This window comes from Sceloporus undulatus, chromosome 5 (assembly GCF_019175285.1).
Source record: "Sceloporus undulatus isolate JIND9_A2432 ecotype Alabama chromosome 5, SceUnd_v1.1, whole genome shotgun sequence".
Taxonomy (NCBI): domain Eukaryota; kingdom Metazoa; phylum Chordata; class Lepidosauria; order Squamata; family Phrynosomatidae; genus Sceloporus; species Sceloporus undulatus.
In genome coordinates this window covers 37,852,396-37,878,968 of record NC_056526.1, presented here as the reverse complement: position 1 = coordinate 37,878,968, position 26,573 = coordinate 37,852,396, and the positions used below count along the sequence as shown (strand labels likewise).

General features: G+C 39.4%; 1 protein-coding gene across 6 annotated transcripts in view; it reads left to right on the top strand.

Moving 5' to 3' along the window:
* Positions 1-26,573, top strand: part of MRTFA (myocardin related transcription factor A) — a 113,215-nt gene that overhangs the window by 44,446 nt on the left and 42,196 nt on the right. The window contains exon 1 of one of the 6 annotated variants that reach the window (XM_042467462.1): positions 6,056-6,086. The exons of 4 other annotated variants lie outside the window; for them this stretch is intronic. In XM_042467462.1, coding sequence (XP_042323396.1) covers positions 6,068-6,086 — 19 coding nt within the window. In that variant the 5' untranslated portion in view covers positions 6,056-6,067. Of the gene's footprint in view, positions 1-6,055; positions 6,087-18,492; positions 18,815-26,573 lie in introns of those variants that run through there. One more of the 6 variants, XM_042467460.1, reaches the window with a different exon arrangement.

Genomic DNA, 26,573 nt, shown 5'->3' with positions numbered 1-26,573 from the left:
CATCCGGCAGACATTGACCATAGAACTACACTGGAGGAGCTACAGATCCCTAGTAGAGTTTCCTCTTTAGGAATCTCTAGGTCTTTCAGTGCAGGTTTTAGTTAAAGATGACCCTAGAGTGTCACAGGAGGACCTAGATATTCCTAGAGAGAACATATTAATAAAACCCGTGATTTATCAAAGCCGCAAATATCAAAGCCGCAGATATGGAGGGATGAGTGTAATTAATAGTAGCTGAACCTGGTAAAGGGCCATCACAGTGTACTTTTCATTCAGAGGGTTTTTGAAAGATCCAGGATAAACAGCAAATACAGGAACTTCAAATATGAAACCACTCTCTTCTAAAACCCCTAAAGACACAGCTATAAGGGAAGGCACCCATAAAATTATACTGTTGGAGGGTACACCAAAAACCATTTAGTCTTAACTCACTGCCAGTGAAGGAATCTATTCCTAAAATATTCCTAAAATATGTCTTGAGAGGTGGGCATGCAGTCTTTCTTCAAAAACTGCCAACAAAAGAGAGTCTACTACTTTTGCGTGGGGTGGGGAGTCTTTCCCACTGTCAGACAGCTCTTAATATTGGGAAATTCTAAAGTTCAGTCAGAATTTGAATTCTTAAAATGAGGTGTGCAGAATGGGATTGCTGTGAGTATGTAATTAAACAGTTCATATGCTGCTCTGGTCATAGATGTTTGCTGTGTAGGTGTGATCACTTCCTCTTTGTTTCAAGCACTGACATACTTTGCTGATAGGGGAGTTTCAGTTCATTGTTCAAACTTTTCACACTTTTATCAAATAGCCTCTTGAGCATACCTTGTCTGGTGAAGTTGTCATTGTACATGACTAACCTTTTATATTGGGTAATAGGGAGGATGTGCTAGGAGTGACAGGAGAGAGAGTCATTAAAACACCAAATAGATGTTGCCTTGACTTGCCATTTATTTATTTATTTATTTATTTATTTATTTATTTATTTGAGGACTCTTCTGTTCCCAGCATGTTGGGTGGCCTTCTGGCAGGTTTACTCTTAGTTTGCTTTAAATGTACGTACGTGTTTTGGTAGCAGCAGTTATATAGATTGTTCTTGGAAGCTGTTCATTTTTCTGCCTCAAAATCTGAAATGATTGTATTTATATTAATACAGAATATGGTTCTCTTTAAGTATTGTTTACTTTGCAGTAAAAAATTACCTGATCTGCTTAACTCTTAATACTTTAGGACTAGAAATGTACAACAAAAACTGAACGGCCAAATGAATACAATTCAAGTATAAATTTTTTTAGTAGTGTAAATTGGCAAAAATATATTCACCTATTTTAAAAATGCTGTCCTCCAGGCAGCTTTTGTACGTTATATTGCTTCAATTTCTAGTTCCATAGACAAAATACGTACTCTGGTGATAGAAGAAGAGGATTCCTCATTGTTTTCCTAATTCAACATGTTTACCTCATTAACCATCATCATATGTGTTTACTTCATTATGTCAAAAATTGTACTGTGTGTCATTACATTCTCAGATTGAGTTAGATTAAATATAATTATAGTCATAGATTGAGTTCATTCCAAGACAGGATTGATAGCATGTGAAGAACAATTGATGTGAAGCAGACTTCTGCTGTGCTTTTGCTACAATTAGGTTGCAAAAACAGACACCAAACTCTGTGTCAGATGTCATAGGTAAATAACTTGTACAATTTATTCAGTTGAATTATACACAGAGAATTTTATGGAGTTTAATTTTTGTTTCCTTTAGTTGAAAAATAGTGTTCTGTTGCAACTGTGGAACTGTTTATACAGCTAGTTTACATATTGGAGTGTTTCTAGACAGATGAGCTTGTTATTGTCAGATGTTTGGTATCAATTAATATAATAATAATAATAATAATAATAATAATAATAATAATCTCTTATTAATTTATTTATTTATATTTTCCTGCATCTCCCAGGTGGATCGAGGTGGGATTACAACCCAACAATAACAATAAGATACAAGAATAAAACATATAATTTTCAAGCATTAAAACAGTTAAAAACAGTACAGTCAAACAATTATAAGATATAATATTCTGATCCTGAATAGGAGAGTGAATGATGTCTTTACAGAAGATTGGGTGGATAGGCTTGAATAGTTGCAAATCGTGGCGAGATGTTTACCAATTCCATGCCGATTGTTGCTAGTTCTTGTGGACTAACAATGATCAACATGAATAGCCAGCTATTTACCAACATCATTGTACTATTTCTTTCTCCCATTCTTATTTAGTGATAAGTATGTGGGGATTATAGATGAGAACTAACTAAAGTTTTTCCAGAAAGAGATGTCACCTTTTCTATTTTGTGTCTCTTTTTGTTCAACAAGCTTAGCAATAGCTAGGAGTAAGTGTTAAACATACTTGGAGAGGACAGCTCCTTAAGTGTGATTAAAACATGATGTGCTATCATATGCTTTGTGGAATCTCTGAAATATTCAGGACTTCTACTTTTAACTGAAGATAGTTGTCATTCCCCATCCCCAATAGTCTGTGCTGATGTGGCAAGTTCAATGTTCTTAGTCTTCAGACAACTCATTGTAGAGTTTTGAAGAGAACACATTGGCTTAAATTCAATTTTGTTAGTTCCATTTTACAGTAAAATTATTAAATCATCTGAATTTACTTAACTTTTGACTTGCCAAGTTCCTATTGATTCATTGAGTCTACTGCATTTGGGTTTAATCCTGTGACCTAGTACCAATTTACTTAAATAGTTTCTATCAGTTTTTCTTCCTATTCCCTATACACTTGTTAATTTTCTGAATTGATACTTTGCACCTCAGGAAGTGGGAGGAATTGTGAAAATCTGAGCAGTTTAAGTTATTCTGTATGTGTTTTGTGTGCCTTTAAGTCATTTCCAATTTATGGCAACCCTAAAGTGTTATCATGGGGTTTTCAGAGGAGCTTTTCTATTGCCTGAGGCTGAAAGCATGTGACTTGCCCAAGGGCACCCAGTGAGTTTCATGACTGAGCTGAAATCTAACCCTGATCTCCAGAGTCATAGTCCAGTGCTCAAACAAACAAAGCAGCACCATTTATATACAGCTTCCTACTGAACTAACAATATCTAAGCAGTTTACAACTGTAAGCTAATTGCCCCCAACAAGCTGGGTACTCATTTTAGTGACCTCGGAAGGATGCAAGCCTGAGTCAAGCTTGGGCCCTGGCTAGTATTGAACTCGCAACCTTATGGTTTTGAGTGAGTGGCTTGCAGTGCAGGCATTTCACCACTGTGCCACCAGGGTTCCTGGTGGTCAAACCATTATGCACACAAAAGTGGGATTAATTTGTAAAGCCCACAAGAGCCAGTGTGGTGTAGAGGTTTGATCATTGGACTATGGCCCTGGAGACCAGGGTTCAATTCTCCGCATGGCCATGGAAAGACACTGGATGACCTTGGGCAAATCACACAGTCTCAGCCACAGAAAATCTCATGATAAGTTCTCTTTAGGGTCACCATAAGTCAGAAGTGACCTGAAGGCACACAATAACTACAACAAACAAGTGAAAGGTTAATTCTGTTAACAGTTTTCTTTATCCTTTCTCCCCTCCAGGCTAGGCCAGTGGCAGTTGGAATCAGGGCTGGGAAGTAGTGGTGATTTTGGGGTTATTCCTTGTCCTACCCTGGAGTAAGATATTTTTTCTTAATGTTATTCTCATTCCTACTCTTATAAAAACCTCTTACTCCTTTATTCCTTACTCTTACTCCTACTCCCCAGCCCTGGGGAAAAGCCCCAATTGCTTAGCAAGGCTGGTGTGTGTATGTGTAAGTGTCTCTCTTTGCCTCCCAGTCCCTTCCCCAGTGCAATATAATAACATTGTTTTTAGTGTTTGCACATACAATATACCTGTAATAGGAATAAGGAGTAACAAATATATTTTATTATTGCATACTCCTACTCCTGTAAAAACCTCTTACTCCTACTCCCCAGCCCTGGTTGGAATGAAGGGAGGGCCTTTAGTCTTCCTCTGAGGCTAGGCACAGTGGAGCTGTACCTGCCTCTTCTTCTCTCCCTCTGAGGCCAGAATAATGGCAGTTAGGATGGAGGGAAGGCCTTTCATTTACCTCTGGGGCTAGGCATGATCACTTACTGCTGAATAAAATACTTAGACATAATGACCTACGTTTATTTGTTCTGTGCTGCATCCCTGGGCTGGGGAGCCATGCACCCTACACAGAATAAAAACTTCCATTGTAGGCCGCCCACATCTTTACCAGAAGAACATTCCCATATCTAAGTTGTTCAGACTGCTTTTCTATTTGGAGATGGGGGAGGAATCTCCCAAGTGACTAAATGATTATTCATTCATTTGTGACAGCATTGTTTCTCTGGGAATGTCTAACAGTACACCCTTTAAAATGACTTGAAACTATCTGTCTTACTTTCCTTTGCAGTGTTTGTGCTGTTTGGTAGCAGCTTGTTTCTGGACCTAAAGTGTGGTGCTCTTATCAAATATTCTTCAATGTTATTTCTTTTATTTGCATTTTTCTGTCACTTGCAATTAAATCACATCACCATTTCCTTGATTTTCATTTCCCCAGTTTTTAGTCAACATAAATGGTACTTTTATTTGCCTAAGGCCATAAAACCTATGATTGTTATCAGTCTGGGTCTGTCTTGGTTCTTTCACATTCCTGGCCAGTTCAGTCTTTAGGTTGTGCATTGTTAGTCAAATAACTGATTGGAACAGATAAAGTAGAACTTGCAGTAGCTTGTTGACCTGTGCTGATATACTTTCACTGCAGAAAAAGAACACATTCTGGAGAAACTCAGATGTTAGGAATGTATGGAATTTTACTCTTGAGGCAGTTCATTAAATGAGCTTAATGCTTCAGGTAATGGAGAGCTTCCACTGGACTATACAGTGTACGCAGCACTTTGAAACATGCTGTAAAATTTTGGGCCTGTTCTTTGGGAATTGACAACATGGGATTAAAATTATTTTTTATACCATAAACTCAGATGTGGTTTTTAACAGATTAATGGAATTTGGAGGTTAAAGATGTGAACTGTATACATTTAATTCTGAAAACTGGCCACAGTGTTAAAAGATCTTAGGGAAAGCCTGTTTTAGCTTATTAAAATAAAGGAGTGCTTTTGGCTCATCTTGAACCATCAGATTTGATTTTGAACTTCTGACTTTGGGTTGTAGTCTGGCTCATGATTTTTTAAATTTTTATGCAGACCAAACTAAGTTAGATCATAGTTCTATCTTGTACATTCTTTTTACATTTGTGATCCTTCCAGGATGCTGTTTGCATATAAAACAGTATGTTGGTAGAACAGCTTTGGACAATGAGATTTTGAAAATGTAATCGGAGAAATTGCTGTACTGTGGAATATAATGATACAGATGGCCAGCAGCCAGCATGACTGAGAATTCAGAAATGTAACTTTGTATATAACTTTGCTAAGCTCTGCTTCATTAAATATTTGAAAACTGCCCTGGAATCAACTTCAAAAGACCTCATTCTGGATAATGCCAAATGAAGTGGGTGTGAATTACACTAGTAAATTTCTCAGCCTGTTTTTCTCATCTGCAAATGTTCTGGGTCGTACTTGTTGCACTTCATGTGGGCTGGACACAAAAAATTTTAAGCTATGTTAATGACTCTGTTTAGAATCACGTGGTTCTTGTGATTCCTGGAAGAGAACTGCCTCATCAGTATAGTCCACTGGGGAATTTAAGAGTTCACAAGCAACCTCTTCCTTTCTCAGACAGGAGACATTGTAGGAGAATGACACTTCTCAGAAAAGGAAAATCCTGGTGGGACCCTTGCTTGCTACAAACTTTACAACTCAAACCTGTTGGAATGTCTGGGCTTGTAGTGTGTTTCTGAATTTTACCTGCAACTTGGAGCATTTGAGAACTGTATAGATTAGAAGAAAGAACAGTTTTTAGTGACAACACAAAAGGACTTACATTTAAAAAGGAAATCTTGAATGAGTCTGAATCTATCTTTCCTGAATTTCTCATTGGTCCTTTTGAGATAAGGAATCAATATGATACTGTTGGAACCAGAGATTCAAATGATGGCAGTACAATCAGGTAACCTCCCATCAGTTAAATAGTGTTAATGTGCTAGTAATGATAATGTGAGGAATTAGAATTGAATGCTTCATATTAGTGGACATAGAAAGAGACTTGTTTAATGATTATAAATAATTCACTTTGGGGTTTGGTTAGAAAGAAAATGTTCAGTCTTTTCTTCACTGTTATTTCAAAAGTTTTAACTACATGATCACTGCTTAGGATTTCAAACAACTCTCAGAGCTTCAGTGCTTTAATGAAGCAAATTTGGCTGGGAACATCCCTTTCTCCTGATCCCTGACTATCGCGCCCTTTCCAGGTCACAAAAAGGAGCCACTTTTTGCAGTTCCCTTTTGCGCCCTGGAAAGGCCAGATCAGGGCTGCAGTGTGCGGTTGTCATGGCCCTGATCCGACGCAGTTGGACGCGGTGGCAGGCCTTCCCTTAGGGGCAGTCTGCATAGCCTCTGAGTCTCAGGATGTATTAAAAATACAAAGTAGCCCTATACATTTCAGCCAAGAAATATTTGTATGGCCTTCTTTAGGGTCTGTGAAAATAAATTGGGGGGGGGGGGATTATATTCATGCAAGACATTGGCTGAAGAAATATAAAAAGTATTGTTATCATTGTCATTATTTACATAGTCCATTGATGTGCATGGTGCTTTACAAGTAAAATAACAAAAAAGCTGGCTCTGCCAGAGGTGTACAATCTAAAATACCCACACATATATGTGCACACACATGGGAAAGAAGGAAGTCTTTATTTAGAATCTGTTAAAAGAAATGGGTGTGTGGACTGTATATGCATGCAAGAGATTGAAGAAATCTAAAATTTATATACTGTATGTGCATGTGGATCATATTAAATAGCATCTAGAATACAGTCATTCAGAAGTAATATACAGTATTCAACCAAATAAAATTGTTTACATAAAAAACAACAACATTCTATATACTTTCAAGGCAATTGGAAAATTAACCTGCAACCATTTCATAATAGTGTGTCCCCAGATTTTTTGCCTGATAGCTGATAGTTTTACGATCATGAGTCAAAGCATTGTAAGCCTTAAATTTTTAGCCCAGTCTTAAGAGGAATCAATTGTTGTAATCTCTGATATTTCTGATTTTCTTAATAAATTATTAAATGTTGCTTTGTCTTAATTTGGTAATTCAGTTACACTGAGTTTTTGAATGCTAACTAAGAACCTGTTGGAAATTCCATCTTCCAAATACGTTGTTACATCCCAGATGGTCTTTTCAGTGGCGGCCCCACAAATCTGGAATGGTCTTCCCGAGGAGCTCCGTCTTGTGAACCCCCTGGAAACATTTAAAAAGAGGCTTAAAACCTTCCTCTTCTGTCTAGCCTTCCCTGATGAAAAATGAAGTTGTGCACTCCCAATCCTATTGACTCTCTGCCTTACTCTCTTGAATGACTGTATTTAGATTTTATATAATTTGTATTTTGTATTTTATTTATTTTATGAGATGTTGTAACGGTTTTATCGGTCTGTAAACCGCTTTGATCTAAGGAAAAGCGGTATACAAATAATTAATAATAATAATAATAATAATAATAATAATAATAATAATAATAATAATAATGGAGCCTGGTTAAATAAAAATACGCATTGATTTGACTTTAAATAATTGGTAGCTACTTGATGAGAAAATGCAGTAAAATACATTAAAATACAGGCAGCCCTCTACATCCACAGATGCTTTCTGCACAGATTCAACTATCCATGGCTTAAAAATATTTTAAAACATATAAATTTCCAAAAGCCAATGTTGATTTTGCTATTTTATATAAAGAATGCCATTTTACTGTGCCATTGGAATGTAATGGGACTTGAGCACCCACAGATTTTGGTATCCACAGAAGGTCCTGGAACCAAACCCCAGTGGATACCAAGGGCTCACTGTATACATTTGTAAAATGTATTAAAATTCTTCTTAAATATAATATAATATAATATAATATATATATATATATTAAAACTGTTTCAGTGTTAAATGGAATCTCCTTCCTTGGAGGTCTTTAAGCAGAGGCTAGATGGCCATCTGTCGGGAATACTTTGATTTGGATTTCCTGCATGGCAGGGAGTTGGACTGGATGACCCGTGCGGTCTCTTCCAACTCTATGATTCTATGATTCTAAATCTCTTCATCAGTGTTTAGTTAATACAATGCCATTGTGTATGGCAACTTCCTTAGTTTTTAAAAAACTACTTCCAGTTACTTAAATACAATCCTCTTTGTATACAGTATTTTTTTTTCTGCCTGACATTCATTTTCTTGCATTTGTGGTTGTGCTGTCTTTGTCTGTCATGCCACTGCAGTGGTTTACTGTAGTTTTCTTTCATGAAGCTCCAGATTAGCAAGATTGTTTGAATAGATGTTAATAATTTTTAAAGTTATATATTTATTTAGAAACTGAAAAGAGAGAACCTTTATTTTTCATTTTATTTTCCCCATTAAATAATTGTGTGTGCCCCCCCATTTGATGGTCACAGTTTAGAGTTGTGGTTGGGATTATTATTATTATCCTGTTCCCCCCTCCCCAAATTAATAATTGGGACTCAGAGCAGCTTACAATTTAGCAACAGCAATAGCAAGTACATTTCTGTGCCACTTACCAATGTACTAAATGGTTTACAAAGTGTATGCCAATTGCCCCCAACAAGCTGGGTGCTCGTTTTAGTGATCTACGGAAGGATGCCAGGCTGAGTCAATCCAGAGCCCTTGGCTGGTATTGACAACCTTATGGTTTGTGAGTGAGTGGCTGCAGTACAGGCATTTAACCACTGCACCAGGGCTCCAATTTAAGAGAACAGTACAATGAAAACATACAAAAGAGAGCATTAAAATAGAATTAAATAAATAAATTTAAATAGAATTAATTACTACAGTATTAAAACAGGTCACTCTTTAAAAAAAGGTTTTAAAAAAAATAAAAGCATTTAAGAACAGTACACTATAAAACACTACAACCCCCAGACCATACTTTTAAAGACTTTGTTTTAAAAGCCTGTCTGAATAAAAATGTCTTAGCCTGCCGATTGAAGGACAACAAAGGAGAGGACCATTATGGTTCCCTGGGAAGGGAGTTCCAGGATCTAGGGGCAGCCACCAAGAAGGCTCTCTCTCGTGTCCTCATCAACTGTGCTTGAAATGGTGGTGGGACTGAGACATGGGCCTCTCCTGATGAGCTTAAAGCCTAGACTGGTTCATATAGGGAGATATAGGCCTGTTACAGACTGCCAAAATAAAGCTGCTTCGGGTCTCTTTGGAGGTATGCTGTTTAAATGATGCATGCATCCTAAGAGTCCGGAAGCTGCACCAAAGCTGCACTTGGGAATGGAATGTGGCTTTGGCGTGACCTCCAGACTCTTAGGACCCATGCATCATTTAAATAGCATACCTCCAAAGAGACCCGAAGCAGCTTTATTTTGGCAGTCTGTAACAGGCCATGGTCTGCCAGATAGCCTGGACCTGAGCCATATAGGGCTTTATAGGTCATAACAGAACTTTGAATTGTGCCCAGAAACAAACTGGCAGCCAGTGGAGCTGTTTCAACAGGGGCTTTATGTACTCTCTGTAAATTGCCGCAGTTAAGTCTGGCAGCAACTCTTTGGACCAGATGCAGTTTCTGAACAATCTTCAGAAGCAGCCTCAAGTAGAGCACATTACAGTAGTCCAAATAGGATGTAGCCAAGGCGTGTACCACTGTGGCCAGATCTGACCTTTCAAGGAACAGGTGCAGTTGCCACATATGTTTTAGATGTGTAAAAGCACTTCTGGTCACTGCAGAAACCTGAGTCTCCAGGTTCAAAGTTGTATTAAAACAGATCTGGCATTTCAAGGAATGGATGCAAAAACACTCCTGGACGCTGCAGAAACCTGGGCCTCCTGGTTCAAGGCTGAGTCCAGGAGTACACCCAAACTGCAAACTTTGTCTTCAGGGGGAATATAAACCTATTTAACACAGGCTCAATCTCTGTTTCCTAATCTGCCTTCTTATGGACCAGGAATACCTCTGTCTTGCCTGGATTAAGTTTCAAATTTGTGTGTCCTCATTCAGTCTGTTACTGATGACAGACATTTGTTTAGGATCAAGACAGTCTCCTTAGATTGGGCTGGAAAGGAGTGATAGAGTTGTGTGTTATCAGCATATTGATAGCACTGTACCCCAAGACTCTGGATGGCTTCTCCCAGCAGTTTCATGTATATGTTGAATAGCATAGGGGAGAAACAGAACCCTGAGGGACCCCACAAGCCAGTGATCAAGGGGCAGGAGTCCTCCAGCACTACCTTCTGAGTTTCCCCTCTTGAAAGGAGTGGAGCCAGTGCAAAACAGTACCTCCAAGTCCCATCCCAGAGAGGTGGTCCAGAAGACTGTCATGGTCGATGGTATTGATAGCCACAGAGAGGTCCAGCAGAACTAACAGGGACATATTCCCTCTGTCCAGTGCACTGCATAGGTCATCCGCCAAGGTGACCAAGATTGTCTCTGTTACATATCCAGGCCTAAAACCAGATTAAAATGGATAAGAGTTTGTTTGGCTTTTCCGTCTTCAGTGCCCAAAGTTCCATTTATGTTGCTTTTTGCTGCAACCCTAGGGGGGTTTGTTATGGATCAGTGATAGGATTAGAAAAGTATATATAAAAGCCAAGATTCTTAAAATTCTGTTCTCATTGTAAATTAAATGGAACAATCTTTCTCCCTTCAAAACATTTCCAGCATTGGATATAGCTGGGATTGTTCAAGCATAGTGATTCCCAAGACATTACTACTCAAGTCTTGTTAAACAGATCCTGTTTTGGCTTATGACACAAAGCAGTTCTGCTGCCTTGGATTAAACATTAAATATTCAGCGAAGAGGGATTTCTGTGAAACTTAAAATAGAGTGTGAACCATGACACTAGTGTTTCATGGAAGTTCTGTTCTTGATAGTGTGGCTGTTGCTGTTGTATTTTTTTTTAAGACAAAGTTTAAGAATAACACGTTAGGCTAAGTCACAATTTGAGTGCTGACTTGAGGAAAGGCACTGATACTGTATATATAACTTGATGTAGATTTTAATATCTTTGCTAAGATTTTGGGGTGGATATGGAAAGTATAGCCTCTCCTTTGGATAATATGATTGAAGAAATTCTCTTGTACAGCAGAATTGGCATGCTGTTAAAATAAAGGTCTTCATGTTCAGTCCAGATACAGACCAATGCCAGCAGAGGATACAATAATTCCACTAAAGAACAATGCATAGTGAATATTCCAGATCCTCCCTGCTATTGATATTTACAAATATTTTCTTCTTGAGATCCATGTTTGGGTTATTTATAGATATAATTAGTAGGCTCATCACCCATTGTTCTTGATGTATGCCTTCAAATCATGGCAGCAAGATTTCTTCAGAAGAAGTTTGTCATTGCCTTTCCCTGAGGCTGAGAGTATGTGACTTGCCCAAGCGAGCTTGTTTTCTGCTGCTCCAGAGACTAGAACATGGAACAATGGATGCAAACTGCAGGAAAAGAGATTCCACCTCAACATTAGGAGGAACTTCCTGACAGTAAGGGCTTTTCAACAGTGGAACACCCCCCCTCAGAGTATGGTGAAGTCTCCTTCCTTAGAGGTCTTCAAACAGAGGCTGGATGGCCATCTGTCGAGTATGCTTTGATTTAGATTTCCTGCATGGCAGGGGGTTGGACTGGATGGCCCTAGCGGTCTCTGTGATACGAAGGTCACACAGTGGGTTTCATGGCTGAGCTGGGACTCAAGCCCTTTTCTCAAGAATCGTAGCCCAGCATTCAAACCACTGCACCATGCGGGAAATGGCTATAATAGAGCTACCCGGTAGGTAAAATAAATCTTTGCTTTTTAAAGTTGAGAATCCTCGCAAAATAATTACTTTTGCATTTTTTAACACAGAAACGCACTGGATGTGTTTACACACAGAGTGAGCAAATGTGGCCTGTGGCAGCATGTAGCTCACAAGGTCATTTGTAGTGCCTTCACAACCTCCTAGTCCCTCATTAGTTTGTTTGTTTGTCTATTTTAGCAAAATCAATTCTGGTTTATTTGTGGATTGAAAAAAGAGACTATTCCTGGGCCTTCAACAGTCTACCCTGCTCCAAATGCAGTGGAATCGCCATCCCAAAAACTAGGGTTGGTAACGAGGGGATTCAATACTTCTTTAAAAAGTACAGAAAAGTGGAGTTAGGGGGTATGCCCCCTCAAGGTCCTGGAGTGCAGCTTCCAAATCTCTGACAGTTGCACTCCTCTAGAGAACCAGCAGAATGTAGTACTGTAGTTTGGGTGTAGGACTCTGGAGGTTGGGGTTTGATTCCCCGCTCAGCCATGGAAGCCCGCTGGGTGACCTTGGGAGAGTCACACACTCTCAGCCCCAGAAAAGCCCATAATAGGTTGGCCATAAGTCATAAATTACTTGAAGACACACAGCAACAGCAAAAGTTTATGTAAACTACTATCTGTAATCCTCAACAACACCCGCAATATGGAGATAATAACCAGGTTAGGAAGGCTTGCTGCATTTTGATTGTATAGAAGAAAAGCCCTAGAAATCTAAAGTAGTATTAAATTCCTTCTGTCCACTTTATGTAGAAGGGTAGTCTTTTCTTCAGTCATCTGTGCAAAATGCTCACTTTAAAGCTTAGGAAATCACTGCTATTGAATTTGAATCCACTTCAGACATTCACCACATTTCTCCTAAACCACAAATGTCTATGCTAATGTTTTCCATTTCCAGATGACAAGACATGGCTGTGTGTAAAACATAGGTTTTTACTGCTTACAAGAGAGCTGCTTTAATAAAGTAACTTACAAGGGAGGATGTATATATTTCGGTGTGCTCTATGCTTACAAGCATCATCATGTGTGTTTTATCAGTGGTGGAAAAAGTGATCTGTAATTGAATTGGTTAGGCCTTCGTATTAATATTTTTGGTGTACAAGTTATGTAAGAACAATAAACTTAACACCTGAGAGTGCTAATGCATATACTGTACAAATTAAAGATCTAGTGCAGATCACATACAAATCATACCTTCCAAGACTGAGGTTTATTTGCCCCCACCCCCATCAAATGTATAAAGTTCTCATGGTATAGTATGTCCTGGAAGATCAGGAATGAGTGTGAAAAGAATAGTGAGTATTTTTTTTTGTGGCTTGTGCATTGTAAATTATGTTTAAAAAATCCTTCTTGCTCATTGAGGTTGTCTGAACCCCCATTTTTTTTTAAACTGGTGAGAGAATGTGGAGCAGAACTTTCTCTTTTGTGGAATTCCATCCTTCAAGAACTGAATCTGATGTTAGAATTTCTCACATCTGAGGAAGTAGACTGAAGTCTATGAACGCTCATGCTGCCAAATTCTTTCATTCAGTTAGTCTCAAAGTTGCTACAAGATCTCTCTATGTACTGATTCTACAGACTAACATGGCTATGTCTTTTAATTTCTCACACTAGTTTGTTCCATACGGCATTGCCAGGCATTTAATGTTTTTAGGATGATTTTTGCAATTCTGTTGTGTTGCTTCTTAGTACATTTTTGTTTGACTGTTTTTACCATGTTTAGATCCTTGGACAGGGGAGACTCATACATGCAATTTAATAACATGAGACTTATTTTACTAACAATAATGACAGTTGCAAAAGCACGAAGAAAACATTTTTAAAGCCTGCTGTACAGTATTTGATCTCTTCAACTACTTAAAATGCTTACTGACTTTAATCTAGAACAGTAAAATACCAACAGTCAAGGAAGAGATAATTTACTAGAATTTTGGGATAAAGACATCACAGAGTGCAAAATCTTATGCAGTATTACTATATTTTAAGGTTATATCATATTTTGGATTGCCTTAGAGTGAGCAATCCCCAGTTCTGTTTGAACAAACCTCTTTTAGTGTCCTATTCTGTTCTTTGATCTGTATAGAAAAGGGAAATAATTTTGCAGTTGACAATTTTATAATAAATCACTTTACAAACCCAAGGAAAATATTCTAAAGAATTTGTGGAAATGATTTTTTTCCTTTGTCAGTGATAGTTTCATGTAATACCTTCTTTTTAACTCAGTGACACAAAAATAACACTAGATTCATAGTTGTTTGCCAGTATTAGTAGTTGCCAGATTGACTTCTGTGATATCAAAAGAGCCTTTATAGTTCTGCCCTACAATTCTTTACAAAATCTCACCTGACACTCATGGTGTTACAGATTTGTTGGACCCAGAGCACCAGCTATTCTTCCAGTGTTTTGTTGTTCAAAAGGTAGCAGTTGTATGAAATTGTATGATGTGGTGTACCTGTTTCTGTAGTCGGGCGTGTCTTACTTTTTAAGATATACCTGATATGTATGCATCATGAATAAGCTAAACAGCCTTGAAATAGACAAATTTTGTCACAGTAGACTTTCCTGTTTGGCCTGCTAATGTGCTTCTAGACCCATTTTGTCCAAGACAATATAGTGGATTGCTCCTTCAGCCTCCCTAGAATGACCATTCATGGTAAGTGTCAACCTCTCATTTTCTCTTCATGTAGCTCTCTGTGCCACAATTCCAAGATCGTGAAACTTATGACACCTGAAATTTGATATTAATATTAATGGGGCCTTAGAGGTGTGCATAGCAAAGTGATTTTATTTAATAACAACAATGTTTATTTAAATATATTGGCTGCAGTACCAGTATCAGCCAATGAGTAGCAGACAACTTAAAACTGTCCATAGGCTGCACTACCAACTTCAGTGACAAGGTAGCAGCCTTCCCTACCCACATCACTATTATTGGGTATAACAGCTTCTATTAAAGAGATTCTGTTAAAAGCCAGCTTGCCAAAAAGTGACTAGCAAATTCTGTAGCAAGAACAGCTGAGGCCACAGAATGGTAGACAGAGTGGGAAATACTGCAGACAAAGCAGGAACGTTGCTTGACGAGATTAACAGAATAGCACTAGAACATCCAAAAGAGTTGAGTCTCAAGAACTATAACTTGTAAGATAAGAACCAAATAAGGCAGGAACAGTCGCATCTAGAGTGGTTGAAATAGCAAAACAATACAAGACAGGAAGCACATAGTAGGTTCCTGGAATCAGGATTAGGTTTGTGGATTCTTTTCCCCTGAAGATCATGTTATAAGGAGGCAAAAGGTATGCTTATATGTCCCACAGTTCATGGTTTTTCTCACTCCAAATAGAGATTGATAACTCCATAACTTTGCTTGAAACCTTTCATATACAACAGCGTACAACCTACTTTCATACTGTGAAAATGGATATGTTTGCTAGTTTTAAATAATCTTTACACTGTTAGAAAGCACATTGTCAGTTAAACTATTGTGCATAAGTGGGAAACACACAGTAGGCTTGTCACATGCGATGGGATGATCTGTGTTCCCACAGTTCTACACCAGGGATGCTTGAATAAGGCTCGAGGATGGATTTGGGCTAAATGAGAAATGTTACATTTGGCAAAAAGCAAACCCCAAATTTGGATGGAAGACTTCCATCCCGCCTGTCAAGCATGGATTTGGAAATGTGATGTTTTGGATCTGATTTATTGCCCCAGGACCTGAGTAGTGCTATCATTGACATAACCGTGTGTTTAAATAGTCTAAAGGCTATTAATTTTAACAGCTAAAGCTGAGCTGAAAATTGATCATTCAGCAGGACAGGAAATATGTGACAATCATAACAGTTCACTGATTTTTTCCCCTTGTCATTATAGGAATTGTAGCACAATCAAGGTAGTTGGTACAGTTTAGCATGTGTTTAGGGAGCTGTGGAAATAATCCAGCAGTATACTCAGAAAGGTGAGAGAATACTTAAGCCAATGAGTGTCTATTGTATCTCTGTAGTATATTATATCTGCATCTTATCCTAAAGAGTTCTGCCTCATCACTTGCATTTTGGTATACAGAATATGTAGTAGATGTGTTTCACCAGAGAAGCAGAGCTGAATCTTGGAAGCATTTCATATTGAGTCAAAGGGAAATAGTAATCTGCTCTGTTGAGGATACATTTTGGCAGTTGAAAGATTTAAAGTGCAGTATACTCAGATTTGTGAGGTAATGAGAGAGTGACATGGAAAAGGAAGTGGGAAGGAGTTGGGGGAGGAGAAAGAGCTCAGAATGTGCTTTGACGTCATCTGATAGGTTTTCCAGCCTGCAGCTGCTATTTTTGCATCTACAGTTCATGATATTTAAAACTTAGTTTATGTAGAAGTAACAGACACTCTGCCAAAAGTGAGGGTGGCAGTATATCCTGTGTATATGTGGGTCTGCTGGCGGGAGGGGCAAGGACAGTGTATTTCAGCAACTGGGCAGAGATCCAGATTCCCAGGCTGGCTGACTCCTCAGCTTCTAAGAGAAACTGCAAATAAAGTTTCTCTTTGGCCACCTGTCCATCATAGCTAGGAAACTCCTGAGCTGCTTGAGCAGCTGCAGCCAGTTGTCTGCAAGGATAAGTATATATTATACCAACTGCACAGACATGTACAGGGCTGCATGTTTTGAACTTTTATTCAATCTCTATAAAGTTGTTGTGGCACTACATTGGTGCCTGGGAGCACCACACATTTGGGTACTCAAGTAATCCATGTGAAGATAGCTTTAGAGTAAAGTCTTTATATACATATTCCCTCTTATGTTTCATTGGGATCTGAGTGCAGGCTTTTTCATGTATTTCAGTCTGAAATTTAAAAGCAGAGCATGATTTGTCTATGCTCAGCAGTAACATCAGATTTATTCTTAGATGTAGGACTATTGACAAATCAAAGAGTAAAACTGATGGGTGGATGTGAGTGTGGTTTTGCTTTAGAGAAAATAGGATTCTCAAGGCCTACATCCTCAAGGCCTACATCCATCTGTTAATTCCAACTAGGATAGATTCAGTAGGAATTTGGTAAGTCAACATAAACCTAAATTGATGCATTGAATATAATGGCTCTATTATAGTTTGAACTAACAGATGGGTATAGATGCAATATTTTTGTTTTGTGTTTTTAGTTGTTTTTTTTTGTTTGCTTTCAGATTGTGTCCTCTTAGGCAAGAGCTGGTGCTGGGGTAACATATGTTCGTAAGAAGTATTAAAAAAAAACTCTGTCAGCTTTAGCAAAGGGAAAGTGTGGTGTCTTCTTTCTTAGATATTTTCAGGGCAGGATTGGAAGGAAGTTATGGGTGCTTTTAATCTGGGGTATTTTGTATCAGGTTAGAATTGGACCAAGTGACACTTCATATCCCATTCATTATTTTCAATGAATTATTATGGTGTACTGCAGAGTAGGACGTACTATTTTTCTCTTGGTGATTAGTCTTAGAAAAATGAAAAAGGACTGAAAGTTATAAACTCTGTCTCCCTTGGTGTTGACAATTCTAGAAAGAATGGTGGGGTACAGACTGCCAGAAAGAGGCGCGTCCCTGGCGCCTCTCTTTGCTCCGCAGGAGCGCCACAGCAATCAAATTGTGCGGTGCTCCTGCACAGCAAAAAAGGAGTGCGGGAAGCGGCTCCTTTTTATAGCGCACTTCCACCACCCCAGAGCGCCAGCGCCAGTGTGGTGATGTCGCAGCTGCGTCGCCCCCAGTAATGCACCGTGTCTAGTGGGCGCGCTGCAGCTGTGATACCCTCGTCACATGCGAGGGCTGCTGGGCATGTGGGCGCTCCACCCACCAGGCAGCCCTTGCACGTGACGAGGGCGCCACAAAGGCCTGTGTGTTCCGGGCTAATGGTAGCAGGCTACCAGAGGTTCTTAATTTGTCTTATTTTAAGTGCAGGTTGATTGTGATTATTATAGATGAGTGCATATTTTGTCCATTCCTTTTACAACTGAAACAGAAGGCCTTCTGAAGACTAATGCCTTCCATATTAGTCGTAACAACATATTAAATTTCTCACTAACACAGTGCCCCACTGCTATTTAACATCTTTAACCATTTAAACAACCCTAAGCATTTCCACTATTGTGATATTTCAGAGAAAAAGCAGTCTGAGGCAAACCACTCCTAGTTTAAAAGTTATTCTACTCTCAGATTTACTCTGGCTTTTTATCCAGTATCTTTTCTCCTGATGCACTCATCAAATAGGGAATTGGAAAAAGTTTCAGTGTCTGTTTCTTCAGATGTGTATGTTTCAACTTTGTGAAGACTGTGCTGAAGTTTCAGAACTAGAGACGAGGAGGAGAGGGTAGGAACTAAATCACGTGATGATGCTTGATTGGCAAGTGTTTGAGGTCTGAATAGGGAAACCAACTGCTTACTATTTTGGGTGAATGAGGTTAGCTGTTACTGCAAGCAGCTTCATGAAAGAATCATCCATCTGTCAGTCTGCACAGTTGTGGAGAGTAAGGCTCTGTCCTCTCCAACTCTTTAGTATATGCATGAATATACAACCCTTCTTAGGGAAAGGAAGGTATTTCTGTGCTTAAACACAGTCCTTATGAGACAACAAGCTTTTGCTAAAAGCTCAGCAATTCTTACCTTCAGATGTTGGCTCTCTGTCCAAGTAAAGGATCAACAGAACTCAAACCACAGAAATCTATATGGTCCTTTCTCTGAGGATTAAGCATCTCTTCAGAAACCTGTGGGAATATCTTGGTTTTCGGATTTTCTCCATAATGCTGGACAAAACCAAAACTCTACAGACCACTTATGGTGGGATTGTGCCATTTGCAGAGATTGTGCCAAAGGAAATAAAAACTGAAGGCTTGGGTCATGATTCTTACCACAGCTTGCGAGAAGGTTAGTAAGTTCCATCCTGTTTTCCTTTGGATATCTTAATGGCTTTCCTGTCAAATCTATTTGAATATCTTTCATTGTGTTCTACATATGTCCAGTGAGCTAGTTTGTTTTTAATAGGACTTGGTTTCTTGGATTTCTTTCAGCTTCTTTTGGAAACTGCTATGTGTATTTTTATATAGGAATCTTGTAAGCAAGGCTGTGAATCATATATGAGAAATTTAATATGTTGTTACGACTAATATGGAAGGCATTAGTCTTCAGAAGGCCTTCTGTTTCAGTTGTAAAAGGAATGGACAAAATGTTTTGATTTTTACAAGGGAAGGTGTAGTATAGAAGACTGTTCTAAGAGAAATTGATACAGGGTTGTTCTTGTTAAAATATATGCGATATAAATGTGGTATTGTTTGTTGCTCCGTTGCTAATTGGAAAAAAAGATGTGATGTGAAAGATAATTAAGAAGAGAAAGTTACTGTAAGTAGGACAGATTGTAAGAGTTTTGTGTGAAGAAGTGGAAGATGGATGACATCATTGCCTATGGATGAGATGGAAGGATATCAGGGTGGAAAGCTTGTTGGGAGAAATACAGAGGAAATCTCCATTAAAAAATTAACATGCCTGTGGCAGGTCTGAAAGCAAATTTATTGGATTGATAGGGAAAAGTGGAGGTGTGGAGTAAGTGTTTCCAAAGCCACTTAGGTGATTGTTTCTGCTTTTTGAACTTGCTTTAGGACCAGGAACTTGAGGTGGTTGCCAGAATACAGTGCCAAGGTCTACTAGGACATATAGCTAAGTTCAAAGCTAGCCAAGTGAGACAGTCTACAAGTTATGAGGCTTGATAGATGGGACATTTGGAGAGGGACCAGAACAGGAATGAAAATTAGAATTTGGGTATTTGAGGTTCTCAGGGACTCAACAGACCACCCCTTTGGAGTGGTGTTCTGCCTCCCCTTTCAGCACCAGATTGGGGCCGTAGAAACCACACACCACAGCCCCGATCCAGTTCTTTACTGGCGCTAAAAGGAATGGCAAAATGCAGCTCCTTTTAGTGCCAGCAAAAAGGCGCCCTTGCTGCCGTGGCCATAGCTTTTCAGTGCTCCTTTGGTGCAGCATGTCTAAAAGCTGCACTAATGGAGCATCGTGATGCCCCCTGCCATGTGTTTGGGCACACGGGGTGACACTGGCATGGGGGCAGCCGGTGTGCATACGTTACATCCCTATGCTCCCATGCTGGCGTATAACTGGTCTGTTTAGTCCCTCAGTCAGCAAATTGGAACTGATTCTGTAGTAAACCAAACATGTCCTTAGGTCCTTTCTAAGAAATGAGGATACAATGGTATCTTTTGCATTTTATGTAGCGTTCCAAGATTAGAGTGGAATGCTAAGAACAGGGTAGGAGTTTAGCACTAGAAAGCAATTGGGTTATTTTAAACTAGAGATGGGGAACCTTTGGCTCGCTGTATGTTTTTGGATTCCAACTGCTATGATTTTCTTCCATTGACCATGCTGACCGGAGCTTCTGAAAATATAAGGGGCCAAAGTTTCCCCACCCCAGCTTTAGTCACAGAGAAATGTACAGGTTGAATATCCCTTACCTGTTAAGATATAACTCTGAACACTAAAGTGAGAATTATCCAAATCATTGTATTCCCCATCACTATATACAGATGTGAGAGCCGGACAGTGAAGAAAGCGGACAGAAAGAAAATAAATTCATTTGATATGTGGTACTGGAGAAGAGTGTTGAGAATACCATGGACAACCAAGAAGACAAACAAATGGATCCTAGAACAGATCCAGCCCGAACTGTCCATGGAAGCCAGGATGACTAAATTGAGGTTGTTTTATTTGGCTACATCAGGGAAACCTCCGGCCCGCGGGGCGCCTTTTCCCCCCTGGCCCCAGTCCCTCTGCCGCCGATTTCGGCCACTCCCAGCCGCCATTTTGCACCTATCAAAATGGCGGCGAAGTCTCGAACACAACATAAAGGTCGCGCGAGACTTTTGCGCCATTTGTGAAGGGCAAAATGGCGGCGCCCATGTAGGAAGGCCTGATTGCTGGCCTCCAGAGCACTGAATAGGGGCTCGCAGGAGCTGGCAACCGGGCCGCTGGGAGGCCCGATGCGACAGCCAAGACCACTGAAACGGGGCGTCTAGGAGCCGCACAAGACCTTCTCAATGGCGGCGCCGGCCCACCGTCCCTCGATGGCTCCATCCTCCCTCTTATAAATGAGGAGGTGCGTGGGGAGGAGGAGGAAGCAAAGTAGAGTAGAGATGATGGGATGAGATATGAGATGTGGATTGGGAGGGAGGGAAAGGGGATATGATGTAGTAAGATAGGGTGGGGATTTGGGAGTAGAGAGATGATTATATGTTTTTTTTGGAGGGATTTTTTGGGGATATGTTGTATTGTTACTAGATCGCCCTTTTTTTGTGGTCTGGAGCAGTCCATCTAGATGCTTGGTCGCTGGGCTGTCGGGGGTATTTTATTATGGATTGTTTTCGTCGCGCTTCGCTATAGCCCTTTGTATTGGTTTGATGTCTGCTTAACGCTCGTTTCTTTCCGGATCGCTCCTTCTCTCTCTCTCTTCCTCCCTTGTTTTTCTTGGTCGTCTTAGCTCTCTTTGTTTCGTTTTGTTTGTGAGTATACATCTTGTCTGCCTTCATTTTCTAAGCTCCCTTGCTCCTTGTTTTCTCCTTTTAGTTGGCCAGTTTCTTTTTTTTCTGTTTTTTTTCCTTATCCTCTTCTCTATCGCACTTCTGTTCACCTCTTTTTATTCTGTCATTCATTTTTTATCCTTTTGTCTTCTCGTTGTCAAAATTCCCCACATGCCTTGCCTTGCTCTTTTTCTGGGTTGAGCCAGTGGCATGCTATTTTTGCTGTTTTGTGGCCTTGCCTATGGCGCTTCCATTCTTTCTTTCTTGCCCATCATTCTCTTTGCAAAAATCCCCCCACATGGACTTGCTTGCTCTTTTCTGGTTTTACAGTGATGCTGTTGTTCATAGCTGTTTTTGCTGTTTTTGGCCTTGCCTAGTCGCTTCCATTCTTGCAATCTTGCTATTTTATTGTTGTTATCCTTTGGTATTCTCTTTGCAAAATCCCCCACATGGACTTCTTGCTCTTTTCTGGGTTGAGACAGTGTGCATGCATTTTTCCTGTGTATGGCATGCCTAGTTTCTTGCAAATATTATTATTATTATGCAGCTCCGCCCCCGGAGGGTGGAAACTCTGCCCGGACAGTGGCTCCGCCCCTGGATAGTGGAAGCTCCGCCCTGGCATGCGGCTCCACCCCAGAGGTGGAAGCTCCACCCCCCGTGCGGCTCCGCCCGGGAGGGTGGAAGCTCACCCCCCCGGCTTCGGCCCCCCAGTTGTCTGAGGAACAGCAACCGGCCTCCGGCTCAAAAAGGGTCCTACCCCTGGGCTACATCATGAGAAGGCGAATCATTAGAAAATACAATAGTGTTAGGAAAGGTAGAAGTAGTACAAGGAGTCGGAGACCGATGTCAGATGAATGAAACCAATCAAAGAGGCCACAGGACTCAGCTTGCAGGACTAGAGCAGTGCAGGTGGAGAAAAAGGTGTCTTGGAGAGGTCTTATCCACAGGGCCACTATGAGTCGAGGTAGACTTGAGGGCAGTTAATGACAAAAAATGTGGATATACAGTTGGCTCTCCTTATCACAAGATTTTTTTATACATGGATTTCAAGAATCCATGGCTTGAAAATATTTTTTAAAAGTATAAATTCACATATCAAACCTTGATTTTTCCATTTTATATAAGGACAAAAACCATTTTGCTATGCTATTGTATTGATGGAACTTGAACATAACAGTGGATCCTTGTTATACGCTGGGTTTGGTTCCAAGATCCCCGTGTATAACAAAATCCATGTATACTCAAGTCCCATTAAGTATAAGGACATACAAAATGGTGTCCCTAATAAAAAGTGGAACATCAAGGTAAATTTTTATACTTTTTGGAACATTTCAAACCGTGTATGCTTAAATCCGTGTATAAAAAATCCGTGTGTATAAGAAGGGCCGACGTGTACACAGATTTTGTTATTCACGGGGGTTCCTGGAAGCAAACTTCAGTGGATAACAAGGGTCCACTGTACTTATATAATGAGATATTTTTAGATATGGGACCCAAGTCTAAACACAAAATACATTATGTTTCATATACATCTTAGGTGCAGACCTGAATGTAATTTTATACAATATTTTTAATAATTTTGTGCCTGAAGTAACGTTTTGTACACGAAACATCAGAAAGCAAAGTCTCATCACATCTTAGCTCACCCATGAAAAATGTTTCTTTTTTGGACTATTCCACAACCCCAGTCTGGCTTCTTAAGCTGCCCCTTCGGGGTTGTTCTGTTTCGCATCCTAAGATAAAGACAGTCAGTTAAACTTAAGGACTGACTATGTAGGACCCATGGTTCTTGCCAGTTTTTACACTCCAGTTAGGAAAGAATTGTTGCTCAGGGTTGGCCATTTGTACTTCAGTAGATACACTGTTACTATTTTTTTTTATCTTGCAGTCCTATTAAGCCAGCTGTGCTTGTGTAACACATTGGGCAGGAGCGGATGTTGTGAGGTTGTAAAAAGGGATTGTGCTGCACTCCAGGAAGTTACAGAGGTTATGCATATAGAACGAGTAACTGGTCACAACTTCTCTTGAATTAGTTTTATGTCTAATGAATCCATCAGAAAGGCTGATTCTGACAGTTCAGATGTTTAATATTTAACATTTTTAATTAAAACATTTAACATTTATATAATGTGCATAATTCTCTTTGTGATGCACTATGGGCAACCCTTCGGGCAGCCCAAATACAAATTAGTGCTGGAAAGAATTGTGTTCTAGCTGTAATCATACCTTGATTTATAAATATTTATTTATTATTTTCCTCTGTTTGTATGATGTCTATTAATCTGCAAGCAGCTGACAGTCCTTCACAGTGTCTGGGGAGTGTTCTATACACCTTTGTAACCCTAGGTACAACATCATCAACAACTCTGGGGTTCAACTCATTGTTTCAGGATATGCTATTGAATTCAGACACTCACCCCCCCCCCACCCCCCCCCCGCTGCCCCCCCCCCGGTTGGTTGGTTTGATCTAAGCACATTAGAGGGTCCTTTTTTGAAGAAATGCTCTTAGGTAAAGAGGCATTGTAGAGCAGGTCTCTATGTACATGTTTCTTTTGTATTACTTCATAATCCTCACCAGAATGGTGCATTTGTAGTAGCCACTCATGACCTTCAGGACAGCATGAGAAAAGGCATACCTCAGGTTGCCCGGTTTTCTTGGCAGTAAACCTTGGATGGAGGGTGGCAGTGTGAGAACCAGATTCTGCGAGTGTAGAATGTGAGTGAGACCTTCCCACCAATGCTTTGGACATTCTTAGAGACATGAAAGTCTTAAAAAGTTTTGAGTGATTCTTTGGGTTAGTAGCATAGGTTGCTATAGACAGTAAGTGGCAGTGTTTCACTGTTCTTGACATCACTTTGAAGCGCTAGAATTGGTTTGTGTTAATTGCCTCTTTGAATGAGACTCCTCCAAGCCCCCCTGTCCTCACTCTGCCCTGTTCAGCTACTCTCTTTACTGAAACAATTTCCCATTGCTTTGAGGGATAGAACAAACTGAATAGATAAAAAGGGGAAGAAAACATTAGAGTGAGATTGTTCTACACACTTATAAAGGTTGTTGGGTAAAAACAATGCTAAAATTAGGTTTAGTGGGCAATTTTTTTTTAGTATTCACCCTTTTAGAAAAAAATTTCTAGGAGGATCTGATCCACGGTAATGCAAATATTAAGTAACAGTGGTTACTAAGTGGCACACCACTAAACGGAATAAAATTTAACTAAATGTAATTAAGAGAACCTTTCTTATTATTTATGCACTTGCTTTTCAGACCAAAGAGAAAGGGCTTCATTTTTTTTAGTATTTTTTGTACTACCTTGGCATGAATATAAATATAAATAAGGGTTATTTCCATGCCCCAAGTTTCTTCTAATATATAACACTAAAAAAAATAAAATTGACACCACTTTTACTGTGCTTGCAAAGGAAAGAATAAAGAAAATGATTTACATACCAGTAATGGCTCCTGTACCATAGAAAGGAAATGAGAAGTGTGAGATGTTTTCATCTAACAAATGAATGAATGCTTCTGTAAGATTGGTTGCATTAAGCCAGGGTAGCAACCTTTTGAGCCGGGGGCCGGGTTGCTGTCCCTCAGAACAACTGGGGAGGCCGAAGCCAAAAAATAAATAATTAAATGATTTAAAAAAATTAAATTAAATAAATAAACTGGGACAAATGTAGGACAAACATTTTCAAATGATGGGCACTTTTTTAAAAAAAAGTGAAGGACACACAAGAAATTTGCTGATTTTTTAAAAAAATGTTAATATAAATGCATGTGTTCTGAGGCGTCTATAGACAATTGCCTCCCTTGCCCCTGCGTGCGAGAGGCCAAAGGCCCCGGCGGCAATCAGCGGCAGGACCAGGCTGGGGCCGGTCCCAAGGCTTCGCCGGGCCGCAGGTTGCCTACCCCTGCATTAAGCTCTATGAGCCTTCTTGTTGAACATTATAAAAGCACTATGCAAGACACAGTAGTGGAAAGTGGAAGTAAATCTCTTGTTTCCCCATTACTTTTCACCAACAGTGTTGGTGACACATTGTACAGTAGTACTAATTATTATTTCTGGTCTTCTTCCCCTTGATGAATTGCCCAGTCATATAATCCCTTTAGTTTAGATTTTTTTTACAGTCTGCTTCACTTAAATGCTTATGAGCTATACAATTTGCCAAAGTGCAGAGACAGTTCACATTCCCACTCAGCTATCATTGGATTAAAGTGTTGTACTCCAAGTTATTTCAAAATAGCATCATGTTTCATTTACAAGGCAAATGCCTGTCTTCTGAACATTGCTGCACATCCATTCTAAGGTTTGAGTTCATGTATATTCTGCAGGAAAATGTTGACATGTCTTGAAAATGATTTCCCCATTAGGCAATATAGCACTCCAGATTTTTTATTACTCTCATTTCTGGCAAATTCTATTGTACAAGACAGCTTAAAAACTAGCTGACATTTTAGTTACTTCAGCCAAAGTGTTCCTTTTCTTAAAGATTTTAAATCCAGCATCAAATAGTTTTTACACTTAATATCATTTATTAGGAGGGGAGGAGAGAAATAAGGAAATAAATGTTTTTATTGTTTGTTTGTTAGCTGCTAGGAATTGCTTTTGCAAGAACAATGGAATATAATTAAACTTAAGTAAATATATTTTGTCACCTAATTGTAAACACACATTGGGTAATGGATCACATCAAGGAATTTCAGAAGAAAATCAGTGTGTGATTTGTAGGTTATAGCAAAGCCTTTGATTGTATAGTTCATGAAAAACTATGGATCACTCCATAGAAATGGATGTGTGACAACAATCAATTGTCTTCATGCCTAACCTCTACTCTAGAGAAGAGGCCACTGTTAGGACAGAATACAATTGGCCCTTCTTATATATGGTTTTTTTTATACACGGATTCAAGCATACACAGTTTGAAAATGTTCAAAAAAAGTATAAATTTAAAATATCAAACCTTGATTTTCCATTTTTTATAAGGGACACCATTTTGGTATGTCATTATATTTAATGGGACTTGAGCATATACGGATTTTGTTATACACGGCGGATCTTGGAACCAAACTCCAGCGTATAACAAGGGTCCACTGTACAGAGAAACAA